Source organism: Anser cygnoides, chromosome 2, assembly GCF_040182565.1.
Source record: "Anser cygnoides isolate HZ-2024a breed goose chromosome 2, Taihu_goose_T2T_genome, whole genome shotgun sequence".
Lineage (NCBI taxonomy): Eukaryota > Metazoa > Chordata > Aves > Anseriformes > Anatidae > Anser > Anser cygnoides.
The window spans coordinates 108,769,791-108,788,237 of record NC_089874.1 but is presented as its reverse complement, the minus strand read 5'-3'; the positions used below and the strand labels follow the sequence as shown (position 1 = coordinate 108,788,237).

At 39.1% G+C, this 18,447-nt stretch overlaps 1 protein-coding gene across 4 annotated transcripts in view; it reads right to left on the bottom strand.

Moving 5' to 3' along the window:
* Window positions 1–211: 211 nt before the first annotated feature.
* Window positions 212–18,447, bottom strand: part of PIEZO2 (piezo type mechanosensitive ion channel component 2) — a 313,186-nt gene continuing 294,950 nt past the window's right edge. For all 4 annotated transcript variants that reach the window (XM_066992758.1, XM_048077088.2, XM_066992759.1 and 1 more), the window contains 12 exons: window positions 17,901–18,033; window positions 17,280–17,427; window positions 16,946–17,160; window positions 14,540–14,698; window positions 13,071–13,218; window positions 10,758–10,946; window positions 10,202–10,294; window positions 8,640–8,812; window positions 6,646–6,762; window positions 4,532–4,611; window positions 3,012–3,192; window positions 212–2,099 (listed from right to left, as the gene is read on the bottom strand). In XM_066992758.1, the coding sequence (XP_066848859.1) occupies window positions 1,847–2,099; window positions 3,012–3,192; window positions 4,532–4,611; window positions 6,646–6,762; window positions 8,640–8,812; window positions 10,202–10,294; window positions 10,758–10,946; window positions 13,071–13,218; window positions 14,540–14,698; window positions 16,946–17,160; window positions 17,280–17,427; window positions 17,901–18,033 (1,889 nt within the window). In that variant the 3' untranslated portion in view covers window positions 212–1,846. The remainder of the gene's footprint in view (window positions 2,100–3,011; window positions 3,193–4,531; window positions 4,612–6,645; window positions 6,763–8,639; window positions 8,813–10,201; window positions 10,295–10,757; window positions 10,947–13,070; window positions 13,219–14,539; window positions 14,699–16,945; window positions 17,161–17,279; window positions 17,428–17,900; window positions 18,034–18,447) is intronic.

The window sequence follows — 18,447 nt, the reverse complement described above, 5'->3', positions numbered from 1 at the left end:
ACTGAACACAGATAAGGATCCATCTAACCACAAAGGACATTTTAGCATCCCTGTTGGATCCTATGTCAGGGCTGCCCTGTATATTTTGATTTTCATTCACAGGTTGTATGAAAGAAATGAGGCAAAACCCTCCACCAGGGAATGCTGCCTGGCTATATGAGGAGCCACCTTTCCATTACACTTAGAGGAAATCAGGTTGTCTTCCAGTGAGTTCCAGTCACCAAATGATTTTATTGTTACAATACGATGAAGCGACTTTTATTTTGTGCACTTCATGGTGCTCAAAATGTTGGTTTTCACAGTATAGAATGGATGTGACAGCATTTGTCATGGAAGCACTGAGCAGAGTATGTTGCGACTTCATTCAGTTGTGCTGTTTTATGAAGTTCTGCAGTAAAATGTGCCAGAAAATTATGTTGTATTATTTTCCTTCCGGTGATTAACTAATTATTCATATAATAAATAGCAGCTAACTACAAGAAAGAGATTTATTTGTCACAGAGTTAGAAGAATGTCAAACTTTTCCCATTTCATGTAAAAAGGCAGAGGAAAAAATACTTCTAAAATGACTTTGCAACATGTGCTTTATTTTAAGTCATTACTGAATCAAAACTACACAGTATACCCTTTTAACATACCCTACCCACTCAATGATCTTTTTTTCTCAATAATTTTTTTAACATGGAATGAAACCTACATTGCAAATGTAAATTTTCATGCTACAATGATCTTTAATGAGCCATTTGTGTCACTAATAATAGTAATTTAAGAAAAAAGGCCATTTTCCAAGCTCATATGTATGTCTACATTTGGGAACTTAAAAAAAACCCGTCTCGGATGTAAAAATGTGACTTGGAATATGTAAACATTTTTGTATACCTGAAACACTGGAAGAAGAATATTGGCTAACAGCAAAACAATGGTTGCCTTAAATCACTGAAATGGGAAAAAGCATGTCATGGGAAGCAGAGAGAAGCACACACTATTCAGTCTTTAAAGGGTTATAAGAAATGAAGTAGCTCCTTAGGTCATTGAATTCACTTTCTTTTCTCATCTAATGGAAAGCGGTAACTTTGAAGAAAATGGCCCAGCAGAACATCCCAATATTTCACCATAATTATTCTAGCCGTTAGTTACCCTTGACGAAGTGTCAAGTTTCAGTTGCTTTTTTTTTTTTTCCTGAGAAAAGTCATTGATGTTTGGTGGAAATGTTTTCTGTGACTGTACAAATAAAATAAGGCATTTAAAGAGATTGTTACTTGTATTCTTTTTGCTAACAGAGGTTTGTCCACAGTGTCCTTTGTACATCAAAACCTCTGCTTTTCTACAAATGGGTATGGCTAGAATGTCTTCAGTTCCCACTGGGGCTCTGGGTCTTGGGTGTCCTGAAGGCTAGTCAGCGTCCCATTACTGTAGCTTGAAAGTCAGTGATGTACAACAGCATATTGCACAATCCAATCTACATGGCTCCAGAAAAGGTTAGGAAGTTACACTGGAGTCATCTGTGGGTTCACTCCTTTCTTTTCTCTTTGAGGGTAATAATTATTGTCTGGAAAATTAAATTAGCCAGACACAGACGCAAACTTTTTGCTGATTAAATTACAAAGCAGTCCCCAGATTGTAGAGGAGTGGCACATTAAAAACAGCAAATCATCCAACTTTCTTCACTGTCGATCCTTAATTTGAAAGGCAGCATGGATTCCTAAGGCCGTAGCTTCCAGGACTCCTTCAGTGAAAAATCATTGCTACCTAACTATAAAAGGCTTAGCTCTTAAGAGAATATTGTGCTTTTTTTCTTTAAAATTCAGATGAAATCAACTTGATTCGCAGTGTGACACCAAAGAGATCAATTAGTTTTTTCCCTAGTCCACTTGATCATTGTCTCTGGTGAGCGATACAGGAATATTAGTTTGGCATACAGGTCTTCTTCTAGTTCCAGTTCTCCAGTCTCTCGTACTAAGAAAATGTCAGTACACAGCTTCAAGATTCGGTCTACATTGGGTAGCTCCTCAAACATGATAGAGTGAGAGATCCCGCTGAAAAATTCACGGACGAACTTTCCTATCACCAGGACAACCGATGCGTATAGTCCCATGATGCTGAAAAGTAAGAATGGAAAGCGTTCAAACCATGCCTTGAAAAAGGGTCAGTCAAGTGAGAGGGAGCTCATCTACACGGCTAATTGCAGTCTATCAGCAGAGTGAACATTAATTTATAATTAGGGTTCTGTTTCTGCTGTGCTGTAGGATGAAGGAAAATAAGGTCTCTTCAAACACTATAGAAATCTGTGAACATACACTGCTGAGGCTGCTGCCTTAGGTGATTTAGCCTCAGTCGTTGATGATGATGGTCTCATGTCCTGTCTGCTACAGCTTGGAAGCAACAGAGGGAAATATCACAATTTCTGACTACTAAATGGAAGCAATTTGCCAGATTTCACACCTAACATTTTTTATTAAAGTACATGTCGGTGGTGACAGACTAATGCTTACCTGACCTCCCATGATAAATCTCCAATGAGGAGTCCTCCAAAATGATGCTAGCAAGGCATATCTCTCAGGGAGGTACAGTCTCATGACTTCCTCTGTCTGTGAAGTTGTATTTCATAACTGCTTCACACCCAGAGTCCTGGCCACATGCATGAGATTAGGAAGGTTGCTGAAACTGGTCAGAGTTTTGGCAGAACTTGACTTGTAGTTAAACTAACATCATTTGAATGACTTTATTCTAGTAGGAAATTGGTGTGAAGGGTGCTTCTTCTGCCTTTTTTTTTTTTTTCCCCCACTGGAGAGTAGATATCAAGGGTTACATCATTTCTTTAAAAATATGAAGCCTTTTATAGGTAACAGCAATAGATGTAAATTTGTAACTCCCACAGAAGCCCATTTCTGGAGGTTCAAACATTACAACAACAAAGAAGAAATAACATACACCCTCAAAAGCAAATGAAGTCACCTCTACTTCTATCATATCTACACTATTTTAATTTTACATAAAAGATTCCTTCTTACCCATAGCCAGCCAAGAATCCAAGGCTTGGTGGACTGACTTTATCACTGAATATGAAGAGTTCAAGACTCTCTTCAGATGTTTTGTATCTTTTCCCAAGCTGATTCAAAACCCACCACTCACGAACTCCCTCATCGGACACATTTTTGACCAGGGAAACCGTAATATTCTCCCATCTGCAGTCTATTGAAAAAAAAAAAACCAAAAAACAAAAAACACCAGAAATGTTAATATATATTACCAAAACCTACAGAAGTTAAAATGATTCCAGTCAGATACTTTAACAACTTGCATGATAAAATGACTGAGCAATGTAGGAGTAAATGTTTGTTATAACTCTCTTATAACCAATTTTACAGTATTTCTGTACAAAAGTACTATATCTATGTTATGGTTTTCCTTCCCTAAATTAAATAAATAAAATGTTTCACATCACCTACATTTCCTTCTGTACAACTGACAGATCATTCAAGTATTTTCAAGCTGTAGAGTCAACGACAGGCAGCATGTTTACATTTCCGGCCTAAGAAACACTTGGAGGTATAGTGAGTGGTTAGGTTCTCCATATCCGAGTGACACCACCACTGCAAATCATTACTTTTGGGTATAAAATATATTATTCTTTTATATCAAGAAAAGCATACTGTTCTATTATGCATAATGATCATACAGACAGGAGCTGAACCCTGGCCCTCCTGATTTCTGGGGACCCTACATTAGCAGTGTAGACATTAAAGTCCTTTAGAAGAATCCCAAATTAAGAGTGTTTTTTTAGGACAGAAATTGACTAATGACAGTGAAGCACTGGTAACACATAAAGCTAGACTCACTCTCAAGAATTATTTTTCCCACTTAATATAAACATGCTCACTCAACCTTGAACTGTAATGGACTACACAATGATCAAGAAAAGGCCTGAGTGCCAAATTTAACTTCTGCTGAGCAAAGTATTCTTAGGTACAGACTTGTTCCTACTCTTCCAACCCAACAAGTTTTTCATATGTGCATATGTACACATGTATGTACTATGTATGTCTATGAGTATTTATACACATTCTGATTTGGAACTTTGAATTTCCCTATTTATATCTAAATTGGATTCTTTGGAGCCAATAAGGAAGGAATAGATTAAAAAAAATATTATTCAAGCAGAGGGGCCACATTTGCAAACACACAGCACTACTATTTGTGGTAAAGTATTAAAGAGATGCAGAGAAGTGCAACTTGTCATCAGTTTCTCAGGAAACAAGGGAAAGCAATTTCTGAAAGCAGACTTGAAGAGCTGGACTTTTAATCTATAGAGTCCTTACTGTTAAATACAAAGCTAAAGTACATCCAGATGCATTTTCTGCCTTGAACTCTATTACCTCATGTCTCCCCAACCTTGTAGGCACCAGGTAGAAATGACTGCAAGAGTATTTCAGCTTGAGGTGCCCCATAACAGTTCAGCAAATGTGCAAGTTTGAGCACTGTGTTGCACTTCTTTCAACTGTGCTCTGTTTTCCATGGCCTGGATACATACCTGTCAATAGCTGCTTTATGGGTTTTGCCAGAGAATCACTAGGAGCCTTGATGTAGTATGGATACACTGTCTCTAATGTTCTGGAAAAAATGAGAAAGCAAATATTTCATATTTTTATACCTCTAAAATAATTTAGAAATACCTAACAGAGCTATACACAGTTCCCAGTAATTCTTGGCTTAAACTATGATTTTATAGTGTTCAGATGCCACATCTGAAAGTTAGCTGGATTTATTAACTATGTTCTGTCAGTGCTTCAGCAGGGAGCTCCATCCATAATGTCCCCTTTCACATGCCATGAATCCCACACACCTGGGGCATGTGTGTTTGCAAGGAATGTAGGATTTATATTTTGTTCACGTTTTTAACAAAGCTGCTTTTATAGTCAGCTACATTAGCAGCACAAAGAATGGCAACACATCACCGGTAGTAAACAAGCTTGAAAAATATGTAGTGAGAACATTTATTACTTCAGAATTAAAAGATGTTTAAATAATAACACCTGAAAAGAGTGAAAATTCTTCCCAGAATCTTTTATTGTGAAATATTTTCACAGTTTGTATTATCTGGAGGATTTCAAATTTAAAAAGAAAGATGTTTGTGGAAGTTCTTCCATTGGACTCAAAATTAAAAGTACCTTAAATAGGATAGATTACCAGCATCCTGAGAGCGAGAAATGTAATTAAAAGCACAGATGCTGTCCTAACTTTTCCCTCATGTGAGTGAAAATTTCTAGGAAAGGGGAGCTCTCAGGGAAGTCCTCTGATACTGCTACATTGCATATGCTAGGCTGTGGAAGAACAGAGGTGGCCAATTTAAAGTCCTTCACGACTGCTCCAGCAGGCCCAGTGGATAGGTAAAAGCTCAGCAGCTAAGTTGTACCAGCAGAGGTGGTGGCAGAAAGCTCCTGCTGAGGTTGTCAAATGTCTACTAGCTGCCACAAACATTTTTCCTTTATGACAAAGTTAAAAATGATTAAATCAACAATATTATTGCAACATGGGCAAATACAGCTCTATCTTCTGTGCTGCTGTTTGCTTCCTGCAAAGAGAGAATTACAGACGGATTACATCTTCCCACAAAGGAGGAAAATCTACCCTCCTTGACACTACTCTAGGAAATCACCCTAGGAAATATTTCTGTATCCTCACAGGGTAAAAAAATAAAAGATGCACAAAATATTCTTTAAATGCAATGATCAGATGTGGAACAGCAGTCTGTTTGGATGTACAAGTGTGCGTGGGTGCAGAAAAATAGCTGTGCTACAGAAAAGACGTCTGATTTCCACCTACTAAGAGATATGAACCAGTCAGAGTTTTCATTCTCCCAGTTGACCTCAGCTTTAACTTTTCAAGTCTTGTGGCCACAAATTAGATCAGGCAGCCTTCAGGGACAATGTGTTGGCCTAACAATATTTAGAGACTACTGCTGTAAAGTAATTCTCAGTGACCAGGAGGAAGAGCCAGACTCCTTTTAAACTTGAAAGGAGGCATCACTGCTGTTAATGCTATAAGGCTACATCTATACAATAATGTTTAATATTCAGATGAAGAGAATGCTCTTACTGCCTTGCAAATTTCCATTACAGGAAAAGATCTGATGTCAGAAATGACTGCAGATGTTACCCTTTGACTAGAGTGATTTAACACTTCCTTGCCAATCTAGTACCATTCAAGAATGACACTGAGAAATACTGTCTGGATGGTTATTTAGAATGAAAAATTAATCAACATAACTTCCTCAAATCAAGTTGAACTCAAGTAACTCAGAGGAGAGTTTAACTATGAATATGCTGCAATGAACTGTGCTTATCCAATAAATCAAAGAAAATCAACTAATAGCTTCACCATGCTTGTAGGTGGTGTTCCAGTATTCACAGTCTTCTCAGTCTAAATTTATTACGAAAAAAAAAAAACAAAACGCACCCCTTTACCTTTAAAGCAACGTTATTATTCTGTGACTTCAATGCTTTTGGGCTCTGTGAACAAGGCTTCAAAGTTTTAGAGGTGGATAGATGGGCAGACAAACCGTATGTTTGCACAAGCCTCACCTCCTTAAGATACTAGGATTAAAACAGAAGGTTTGCATATAAATAGGCAAAGAAAATAACTTACACCTTTTCCAATTGCTTCCCAGACATCATTGTAGCAATGTCTCTTCTGGTTTTCTCTGGTAGGCCAAAGGTAAGTTTATCTGATGCTATTTCTGCTTTGGCACCAAGAGTGAGATTTCTGTTTAAGTAAAAGGGAGACAGACAGTCATCTTACAGTAAGAACAGAGCCTAAATGTGTGTTCGCTGAACTCTAGAGTTGGTTGTCTAACCAGTCTAACCACACTGATCCTGTCCATCCCAATCTTTGCTAAACAGCAAGCATCATGCTACCTGTACCCAAGATGGTGCATACGTGTCCCAGAGGACACATAGCAGTCTTAAAGGTGTTTTTTTTTTTTTTTTCCTATCTATTCTTTTGCGTTCATTAATGGTGATAGACTGATGTTATTTTGCTCATTATGTCAGTCAAACCAGAATAGGGGAGGGAGGATGCCTGCTCAGACTTCGGGCAACAGGACTGCCAGTCTACATACATCCTGTCCCAGGGGCACTGAGGATTCAGCAGTCAGCTACAGGTTCCTGAAACCCCACCTTGGCCCAGCAGAAACGTGTGTCTAACAGGCTGACAGGACCCCCATGCCAGCTGCAGAACGCAGCTGGACCAGGATCAGCTTTTGCACCACGTCTTGTGTTGTGCCTTGAGGTTGGGATGCAGCAGCTGGGTGAGGCAACCTCTGGGCTGCTGGGGGCTGCAGAGAAGTTCTCCCAGCAAATGATGTGCAATGGCAGAAAGCATATATGCTGCCTGAGGGATACAGGAGGCTTGTTTTACAGCTGCTTGTGGTCTCCTGGCCTAGGTGAAAGACAGCAGTTTCCCTTTACAGAGAAAAAGTGGAAGGACCCCATGGTAAGCCTTTAGCGCTTTCAGTCATTCATGGTTGCAATATAATCCACAGGGTATAATTTGAGGGTGAAAAAGGTCTTTTTGAAATCCAGTGTATGAATGTTCGTAGTTAGGTAAGTATACTGGCAAATTGAGTAGAGGCATTAAAAATTAATTTAAGGTTCAGAAATGAATAGGGGATGTAATTCACTGGCTTAATATTGTATACTTCTAGGAAAATGGGGGGGGGGGGGGTGTGTCAAATAAAGTTGAATAAAGAGTGCAGATTCATTACAAACCTATTTTTGACTGTCATGACTGACCCAGCATGCTCAGAGCTCCCACAGTGATTCAGCTGACTTGCTTCTTGTGCATGGTCTTTTGCTGGGGATTGCTATAACAACCAAGCGTCTAATTCCAAAAAAACATGTAGATAAAGGGGCTGCAATAGCAGTTCATTTCCAATTTAGCCCAGTCTCAGGTGGCAGGCGGTAGCCAAGAAGCCATCCTGGTGACTTGGTGTGTTTCAGCATGTATCCAGCTAAAGTACTTTCTAGGCTGGCTCTTGCAAAAACTTCATTGTAAAGCAGTATTTCACTCAGGCCAAGTCACCACAAGTAAATGGGCAAAAGTCTCAAAAAGTGGATCTGTGCTGAGTGGCAGAACAATGGCTCCAAGTATATGTATATTTAAAATATAGCTTTGTGTAAGTTTGAGATTCCCTTAAAAAGAGAGTGTTTCTATTTCCTTGTTGGTTTCTGCCTTAATTATGTCTATGTCTTCAGTTCCCCAAAACACTAACAATGTTGTTGTCTGAGGCAAAGTTTATTTGAACATCTCCATCTAAAAGTGACTTACATTTTTTTACTTTTCCCTCCTCCCACTCAGGTCCTATTGAAAACTCCACCCTGCCTTTTTAAATCATCTACTTGGAAGTAGCTCCATTTCTCTATTTATTTCTTGAGAAAAAAAGGCAACAAAAGTTTTCCTGTGTAACAAAAGTCACCACTCTCTACCTTTCTCACTCCCACATTTTTTTTTTTTTGGTTTGAAGTACAATAGAATGAACTGAAAAACTAAACCAAAAAATGCAGTGTGGAAGTATTCAACTGTTCTGCTCAACAAAAGCTTGGCAAATGATACATAAATTTTATAGCTGTCATATTAATTACCTTTGAATGCTCCATGAAAGAACTACAGTGAACTCAGCTGAAAAATCCAGCAGTCCCTGTATCATTTTCTCTCTACTGGGAGGGCTGATAGTCCACAAGGAGTTTGAATTCCCTTCTAGATCTGCAAGAGTTATATCTTCTTTTCCATAGCCCTCTAGAAACTGCAAAGCAGCCTGTAGTTGCAGAAGAGGAAAAGAATTTTTCAATGCTGTGATGTTCACAAGACTCACAACCACATTTCCTGATCAGGCAGAATTGCAAATGTTCAATTAATCAGAATTGCATTGTTTTACACTGATTGCTTTGTTAGGTATCAGCTGGGGCTTTAGATGGGGACAGGAATAGACTAAGCGTAACCAACCCAAGAAGGCAAACCAAAAATGGCCTAGCTGTTCAAAGAATAAGTATGATGGTCAAGTCAGCCAAAATGGGTTTGAAAGTTCATCAGGTAAACTCTGTAAAGTATATTTAATCTTGTTTTCTTTAGTTTCTAATAACCCCATTTATATGCCTGGATCCAATAGGCCAAGCAGCTCTCAGTCCACACCAGTTTTGGCTGGTACCTCTGACAGCTTCAATGAAACTCCAAACAGTATCAGTGGTCACCACAAAATATAGGTCACTGTGTGAGTGATATACCAAGCCTGGCCACTGTGGGATGGCAGATGCTTTCAGAACTTCTGGTAATAGTCAGGGGGTACAAGTCACCTGCCACCTCTTATTAGTTTTCATATTTTTATTAAAATTGTACTTTTTCTTTTGTCAAGCATCTTTCAGCATAGAAAAATGTCTGCAAGTGTTAAGGCAACTTGAAACCCTTAACTTTCAAAGTGTATCAAGACTGCAATATTACTGTTATAATACCCAGGCTATTTGGTAGCATCTAATATTAAAAGGTGTTAATTCTTGAATGGGTTAGAAGGAAGTACTTCTTTAAAGTAGTATCTGATCAAAATCTGATTATTTTAGTAATGCAACAGTTTCTGCTAAATACTAGTCTTTTTTTTCTCTATATAAAATAATGATAACTTTGTGCATAGTGCACCATGAAATATTGAGACTATGTTTAAACTAAGGCATTTTAATATCAACACTTTTCCAGGCCATACACACTTCCTTTTGACAGCACCATGTCTCCTCACTGGGAGGTGAAAGCCACATGCACTACAGGAAGGAGCATGGAGCTTAAAAGTGCTAACAGTGTTGTGTCCCCAGAACACATTTGTTTTGGCACTACACCAACAGCACCACACCTCCTGAAGGTTTGTGTCCTTTAGAGGGAAGGTTTCTATTTGGATGACAGGACAACTGCAGCTTCTGTCTGTCTTCCATGATTTTGTGCAAAGATGCTTTAATTAATGGCAACTTTTCACTTTATATCCCAGTCCTGTCTTGACAAATGATCTGTTCAAACTTTACTAGTGCAAACTCCCTTTATGGACACATCTTCCAAATGATAGTGGTGCTGCTGACCACTTGACTACATAAACAAAACTCACAAATAGCCTCCATGGAAACATGCATACATTTTTAAGTAATGAGGTAGTCTACATTTCACTTACAGTGTTACCCCTATAGCTTCCCAGAAACGCATTGAAATCAGTCTGATTCAAATTCTTGAGCTGATTCTGTTGAGCACTCATTGTAAAAATAGGCTGGGAAACAAAAGAACACACACTTGTCACATTTGCTTCACATCATTTGCTACGTACAAAATACAGCATCCTGTACTTCACAGTCCAAGACAATTATGGTACTCATTTCAACAGGGGAAGACTATGAAATTATTCCACTAAGAAGCAAGCTACCTCCAATTAATTATCTCACATTTACCATGGGGACCTGTAATCAGTTACCTGAGTTTTCCTGATGTAGGATAATTTACTCAGATTAAACTGCCAGCAGGTTCTGTTTTTAACTGGCAAGTGAAGGTAATATTTTATATCAGTGATGAACAAACATGTTTTTAAGCCAAAGGGGATCACTTGTGGGAGTTTGTCTGATTTTTGCATAAGCCAGGAGAGTTTCAGTCAGAAAATTTAATGCAAGGAATAAGAAAGAGCACAAGGAAATACAGTGCAAAAACAGAGATTTCTTTTAGCCTGTCTTCTTTTTTACCTGATAACCTCCTAGAGTTATTGTGATTGATACATCTAGAGGCTTGTTCGTGATGCCTGCAACAGATTTGATTAAAGACATGAAGAGCAGTGGGAACCAGACAATACAAATCAGCAAGACGATAATCATGCCACCCATTCCATACTTCACAACTTTCTTTTTCTTCTGGCCTCTTGGCTGGGGATATCTCTGCAAAAGCAAACAGCAACATGGTAATGTCTCTTCTATCAGTGGAACACTTGGTATGATTTGATGAGTGAATGAATACTGATCTTAAGGATTCCGATTTTCTGTTGTCATCTGTTACCCATTATCAAGTCAGTTATGTTGAGATTTTTAGCCAAACCTGCACACGCAATGAATTTCTGGCAACTACAGAGAACAGTGCCAGAAGAACCCATGTCAAGTGTGTGTCTGGTGTGAAAAATATTGTAAACCTCTCTGTTTTTCATTCTTTATGGCCATAAAGAAGGGAAAAAATGGGTAATTGCCACACCAACTACATTTAAACAATGCCTCAAGCTTTGCTGCTGTCCCTAAAATCTTGACAGTGCGGATGTGACATCCTTCCATTTCTTAGCTTCTGAGAGCAAAAATGATCTTGCTTTTATCCTTCTCTTTACAAAGCAAGTCATACAACACATTGTTTCCCCTTGCCCATAATTCCCTCTGTTATTGACCTCATCACTGAATACTTTAATAGAAGAGTACCCATCCTGTAAAATGTCTTACCATCACTGTAATGTTTTGTTATAGGACTTAATGCTACAGTGTTTTAGGATCCTGCCTTCCACACACTGCGTACTGCATGTGCAAAATCAAGATGCAGTGAATTGCACTGCACCTCAGACACATGCCAGGAATCCGCCTTTCAGGAAATTGTTCTTGCTTTACAACACGAATCCATAAAGCCCTAGGAGAATATTAAATTTGTAATACAATGCTATATTTAAAACAAATTAGCTACTTTTCAAAAGCATTGTATCAAATCATTTGTCTTGCACTACAAAATACTGTTTTCATTAAAATATCATATCAAGATCACCAGGGGCACATTATTTGTCCGTATGAGATTAGTTCAGGCACCTTTAATGCTGTTACACAACAGCTCAGAGACTCTAAGAGCCAAAGTACTTAGGCATACCACTCAATGTGAGTGAGAGACAGAGAGAACTAAAGTACCTTGAACAACACCCATAAAGTAGCGATAGTTATAGTAGTGATAGGTAGTGATTTTGCTACATGGCATTGGCACACACATGCATGCTCAGACTTGGAAGTCTTCCTACATTAGATCTACGCTACATATTATGCAGAGTGATCCTGTTGGAAGGTGAAAAAATGCAGTACAATGGACAGTCAAAGCAGATCTGGGTTATTATTTCTCTGACTCCCAAAGCCTCTGATGACACTCCATTCACAGCAGAAATGTTAAGTCAAACCCAAAAAGCCTACATACAAGATCTGTGTGCACTTCAGCTCTAAGTTAATCTAACTGACATACTTGGAAAGTAAGTGCCATTAAGAGACAGGATTATAATAAAAGTAGTAGTACGTCAGTAACACTTGAAAATACAGCCATTTCATTGCAGATGTACAATTTCTGACTGGTTGGGTCACTCTTAAAAGAATGCTTAATTTCTTTTTCAAATTGGCAAATAAGCAAGCATATGGTTGCAATCTTTATAGTGCTTATAAGGAATCCAGAATTTGCAAGTTTAATTTGAGCTGAAGCTTAAATGAATTAAAGAGGCTGAAACTTCAGTCACACAAATGGTGGTTTTATTTGTTTTTTTTTGCAGTCTTTTTGGATGTGCGGATCCTCTCTCAAGGCAGAGGAGCCAGATGAGTTCCCTCTGCAGTTACATGAAACAAGCATCCCTGGGATCTACATGATGGAGGTGTGAGCTCTGCCTTGTCCTGACCTTTCTTTAGAGCTACAGTTTCCCTGCTACTGCGAGTTACTCATTTAGTTGTTATGCACAATGTGAGTCTGTGAATATGAGGCCTTTCAATCCCTGTCTTGAAATTCGGGCATGCAATTAAACTAGCGGCCACATGTTTGTGGAATTCACGTTAATGGTGGAAAAATCAGGTGTAAAGGAGAAACCATTTGAAATTTCACTTGTAGTGACTGCCAACTAACTTAAAGTACCCAATAGTCTGAATATTTCTGAACATGAACACCAGGTGTATCTTCTAACAAACTGGCTTTATGGTGGATTTCCCAATTATTTAGGGACTCATGATTACTTTTCTTCATTTCGGCACAGGGGAGAGAAGGCCTCGACCAGTCATATGGGGCTTCCTTACTTTTTCTGATTCTCGCCAGCACTTCAGGATGAATATATGAGCATAGATATCTTCAACACAGATCCAGCTGGAAAGACTGAGAGTGGTATCAGTCCAAACCCAGTCCATTACTGCTCTCAGCTCCGTCAAAAATGGAACCAGGCGGAATCTGAAGGGAGAGCACAACTGACGATTAGTCAGAAGTGGAGGGATCACATTTAATGAGCACAATAACTGTATATATCACAAAAGGGAGAAATAAACCAGTATTTAAAGACAGTTTAACCGGAATTTTTACAAATACAATGCAATCATATCCTGAGACTGTATGACTAATACTGATGTTTTGAGGGTGATATCTTTTGCCACAGCTCATGTTCCTCTAGGGCCCCCTGTGAGGCCATAAACATGCTTTTGCATCATTACACCTAGCAATTGTACATGAGGAACTGATGGAATGGTACAAAACAGAATTCCCTGTACACCCAAATTCCTCTGATCTGAAGGCATAGAAGAACATAGCCTGGCCTGTCCGCAGAATGGTGGGACTTCATTTTATGCCTCCTTACACCAAGTGGTGCATTGTTTCTTTACAGTAGCTGGGCAGTCCTCAACTGCATACAGGATTGGGCTTTATGACTCAGGATTAAGCAGCAGAAGAAGGTGGGCTAACAAGAAAGCAACATGCACAGAGCAGCTTTTCAAAGTGCACCATTCCCTTTACTAGTTCCACACTTCTCTGCTTGGCCAGGTCACAAAGAATACTTCATGTGAAGAAAGCTTTCTTCTATAGCTCTTTCTACTGGAATGACACAACCCATACTGAAAATATTGGGAAAAGGCTGAGACTATTCCATCTGTTCTGTGAAATATGTATATGCTTTGAACTAGCTTAATCACAACATCATGGTAACAGCACAACCCTAATGCCACCTTTCACTCTGAGGCGAGGCTGTGTTTGTTATTGCACCAGCATTCCTAACCCTGAAGAGCTTCAAATGTGCAGCATTTTCCAAAAGGTACACAAAGGAAACATCTTTTGATGCAAAGATTTTATTTCTCATATGTACGCTCTCTCACTTTATTCTCCTTTCCACCTGCAGCCTGTAAGCCTGCTCCAATGACTTGTTCAGGATTTGTTGCCTTGCTACTATTTAGGATTATAGAACAAATAACATTACATAATGTTGTAGCCCCTATCTCTTTCACAGAAGTGATTTCTTACAGGTGTTAAAAAAGGGCCCTGAGTGTCAGACTGGTAAGTCAGGCTTACGACAGGAGACTGATTTTTCTGCAATTTGCATTCCTGAAATTGTTTTTTTCCCTTCTGGACTACAGGGGACATGTGGCACAGACATAGCAGTATGGTGTGAAAGATTTACTGTCTCATTTCCAGCAGCTTGTGAAGAGAAGTCATGAATAACCCCATCTCACGATAACAGGTCCTTATTTCATGGAAGAATGGACTAGGGCAGTAGGTCTAGACTTACCCTTGAAATAAGAACAGGTTCACATAGTTATAACTTTTAGTGAGGAAGTTGCCTAGAACACGAGTTGGATATCCACAGCGTATCTGATATGCTGATAAGCCAAAATAAACACATTTCACAAAATACCAGAGCTGGGCAACAGTGTTCTGGCTAAATTTCCTGTAATGGAAAAGACAGATAAAGGAAAACGATGAGCATTGTACGTGTGTATGACAGAATTAGCTTGAAATGTTTTGTGCTCCTGGCAGCTTCCCTTTCCTGAGAACTGGTGAAAAACCTTTGGCCTCTGACCCTGCTGCATTGGTGACACACTGTTTGAAAGAATCTGGAGGAGGAAGTCTATAAACAGCATCCGTAATCACCTCAGGGTCACGGCGAGAGAGTGGGAACAGGCTCCCTGTGAGTGATGGCTCTGGGGCAGCGCTCTGTCCCTCCAGACACCAGAGGTGCCTAGCTACACCACAGGGGCCTCTACAATGACACATGCCCTGCAAGTCCTGGGTAGACACTGTTTCTCTTCAATGTTCAAATGGTTGACATCCACAATGACTCTAAGCAGCTTTAATGGTAATTTGTATTCATGGAGGTACCTCCGACATCATGGACTCATATAAGGAATTAGGTTGGAGCGACCTCTGAAGACCATCTTTTGCATCATTCCCTGCTTGAATCACGTCTAATCACACCAAATTGTTCAGGGACCTGTCCAGCTGAGTTTTGAATATCTCTGAAGATGAAGATCCCACAGCCTGTCTGTGCAAACTGCTCTAGTCATGGAGCAATCGTCAAATGCCATGGAGCACTACTGTCATGGTGAAAAGATTTGTCATCATATCTAGCATAAATTCCCTTTTTCTATCTTGTGGCTTCTTGCCTATATGGCTTCTTGCACCTCTGAAAGCAGCTTAATTTCGCCTTAATGCTCTCTTTAACCGGTCAGTGAAGACAAGTCAAGTTCTGCAGGCTAAACTAACACTATTCACCCAACCTCTTCACACATATCATATGCTCTACCCCCCTAACCATCTTGGTGAACATTTGCCCCTTCTGACAGCAGCCCAATAACATGCTGGAACAGCACAATGGACAGGGTTTGTGAACCAGACATTATCCACTGTTTGCAATTATATCTCACAAAATTATTGCAATTAAGAAATGTGCATGTGCTTCTAAGTGTCAGCCTAATTTATAAGGGCCACAGGAGCTTCAGCTGCAGGTTTGAGATTAACAATATGACATAAATATTTCGTGAAGGCACCAAAAATATCAAAATGATTTTCTTGCCCTTTAAGTTCCCAAATCAAGCTAAAAATTTAATCTCAATTTTCGATGCTCAGTAGATAAGAGATACACTTGAAAAATACACTTATTAAAATAGGGGCGCAATTATTACTGCACTGAGGAAAAATAAAACAATCAGTTTTTAAGAGGAAATAAGACTTTTTCTTTCTTTCTTTCTTACATTATGCTCCTATTTTGTTTTTCCCTTACAATAACTTAACTGTTTATGAAGTGAAATGTGCCCAAGTGACAGGCCCAAATTCTCTATGTAGTCAATGGAGTAAAGCAAAGTTTAAAGTCAAAAGTAGGAGGGGAGTTAGCCAAACACTAGAGAAGAAACATTAACCCCTCTGCAGAGCAGACTGCTTTGAGCCATGCAATAAGAGATGTTAGATTTTCAGGTCCATTGGACCAGGCAAGTCATACAAGATTTCATACAGCAGGTGACTACATCCACACCACCTCCAAAGCCATGTGACAGAAGCAGGGGAAAAGAAATTTTGCTCTTCAGAAGAGACATGGGCTTTAGACCTTCTTCATTCTAAGGAGATTCAAATCCATAGTTAGTTCACACATTCCAGGAGAGTGACAAGGTACAGGTTACCCTGAGAGAGACATTTTCTATTAAGTCTTCTAAATCAGTGTGCAGCCAAAAAAGCAAGGTTCCTGATATGAAAGAAGGGTGTAAATGGAGGAATGCATGGCATAGCTGGAAGGGGAGAGGAATAAAATTCTGATCACTGCTCTCTGAGTTACTTCAGTTTGTATCCAGCAGCTATCTCATAAAAGACATAAACCAGTCTTGGGAGTGGGAAACCAAACCAGAGGCAAACATTGTCTCAGCTGAACGGTCAGTTACAGGCAAACTTTCTCTCACCTGCTATTTTTTTGACCCAAGTTGAGAATATTTCATTGCATACTTGTATAATCTAGCTCTTACCTCCTCAAACCTACACTGGCCACAGTTACTGCTGTAGAAAGACATTTTGACATTCTGTTTAGGAATGAGACTAAGAAATTTGTTTATGATTCCAAAGCTTAGCTATAACCCTCTCAAATTTACATTCAAATAACTTGGTAGAGCATGACTTTTCAACCCATATTGTCCAATTATAAGGTTTATACCTTTCTGTCACTCCAGGTAAGATAAAGAACATCCAGAAATGTATTCCAAAAACAAGGATGACTTGGAAGATGACCTTTCCCATGACAGTCTTTTTGAGGTACAGTGCTCGGTCTACCACCATGGTACCAAACTGAATGAGCACCATCACCAAAAACGCCTCTGGGACCTGGTCCTCTGATAATGAAGAGGTGATGTCTGCTGCTGCAGAGTGTTTCTGAAAAGGAAAATGTTACAGAGTTGTTGAGGAAAGACGACACTCACATGGAACCTAGCATCCACAAGAGTCAAGGGTCCCAACTGACAATTTACATACAGATGCCCTCTATGACATACCCCGAAAGCCCAAAATCCAAACACAATGATGATGAAGTCCACTGTATCTGCGAGGAACATCAGCACATACACATCAGTCACAGCACTGTAGTCTGGATGAATAAGATTGTAGAAAAACTGTCTGATGGGCACATACACCTGGAGAGTCCTAAAACAACAATGATCACAATGTAATTTAACAACACTGCAACTGGCACTGAAGAAAAGTGTCTGGAAGTGATATGAGTAATGTTTGTGAAGATACACTTCTCTGACAGCCTCTTCACAGGTCAACAGAGACACCAGTTCCTTGCACTGATTGCTGCTTAAGCATGGTATTGGCATTTGTTTGGTAGAAATACACATAGGCACCCAAATCAGTTCACACAGGAGATTTAGCTACATATCAGACAGGTAAACACCCTTGCAGTGCTGTCTGAACCTCTGCTAATTTGTCTGAAGTTCAGCTGGTGGGACATAGGGACTTAGGGTGAAAGCATACCAATATAATGAATAGCATACATATCCATTCTTCCATTTGAATTAACAGAATCAGTAACCTGCTCTCTTTAAAATTTTACTGCATTAGTCAGCTGTTTGCAACCTCCCACCCAAGCCCATACAACTCTGCACTTTGCTCACTTTTTAATTGTAAAGGCCTTGGCTTTGATCATTTGTTCTCGAAACTTTTCCATAAGAAGCTCTTTCTTAGATTTTTGCTTGATGCTTAACACACTGCTTCCTTTCTGACTGCTGTTTCTTGTACTGGTACTTCCTGAGAAAAAGGAGAGGGAAAGAGAAGAGAAGGAAGCTAATTCAAATTCAAAGTTTAAATACAAAAACTAGAAAGTAATATATCTGGAAAATTCTACCGCAAAGCTGAGTCCCACATTTGAAAGACGCTTTGAAATAAATCCATATGGTAATTTTTTTCTGATACAATAAAATCTTGACAATATCCAGTATAGGTTTAACAACTAGCAGATCTAGATTAATAACTAAAATGAGAAGAATAGTGCCAAAGGCAAATTCTTGATTGTTCTGACTCAGTCATCTCAATTGGTAATATACATTATTCAGGCTGTAGTAAGCCCTTCTTTTTCAGAAGAGGTAATCTGTTTCAATATTCCTAATCTTTTTTTTTTCTTTTTTTTTTTTCCACTTTAAGTACCATTAAATGTAGATATGA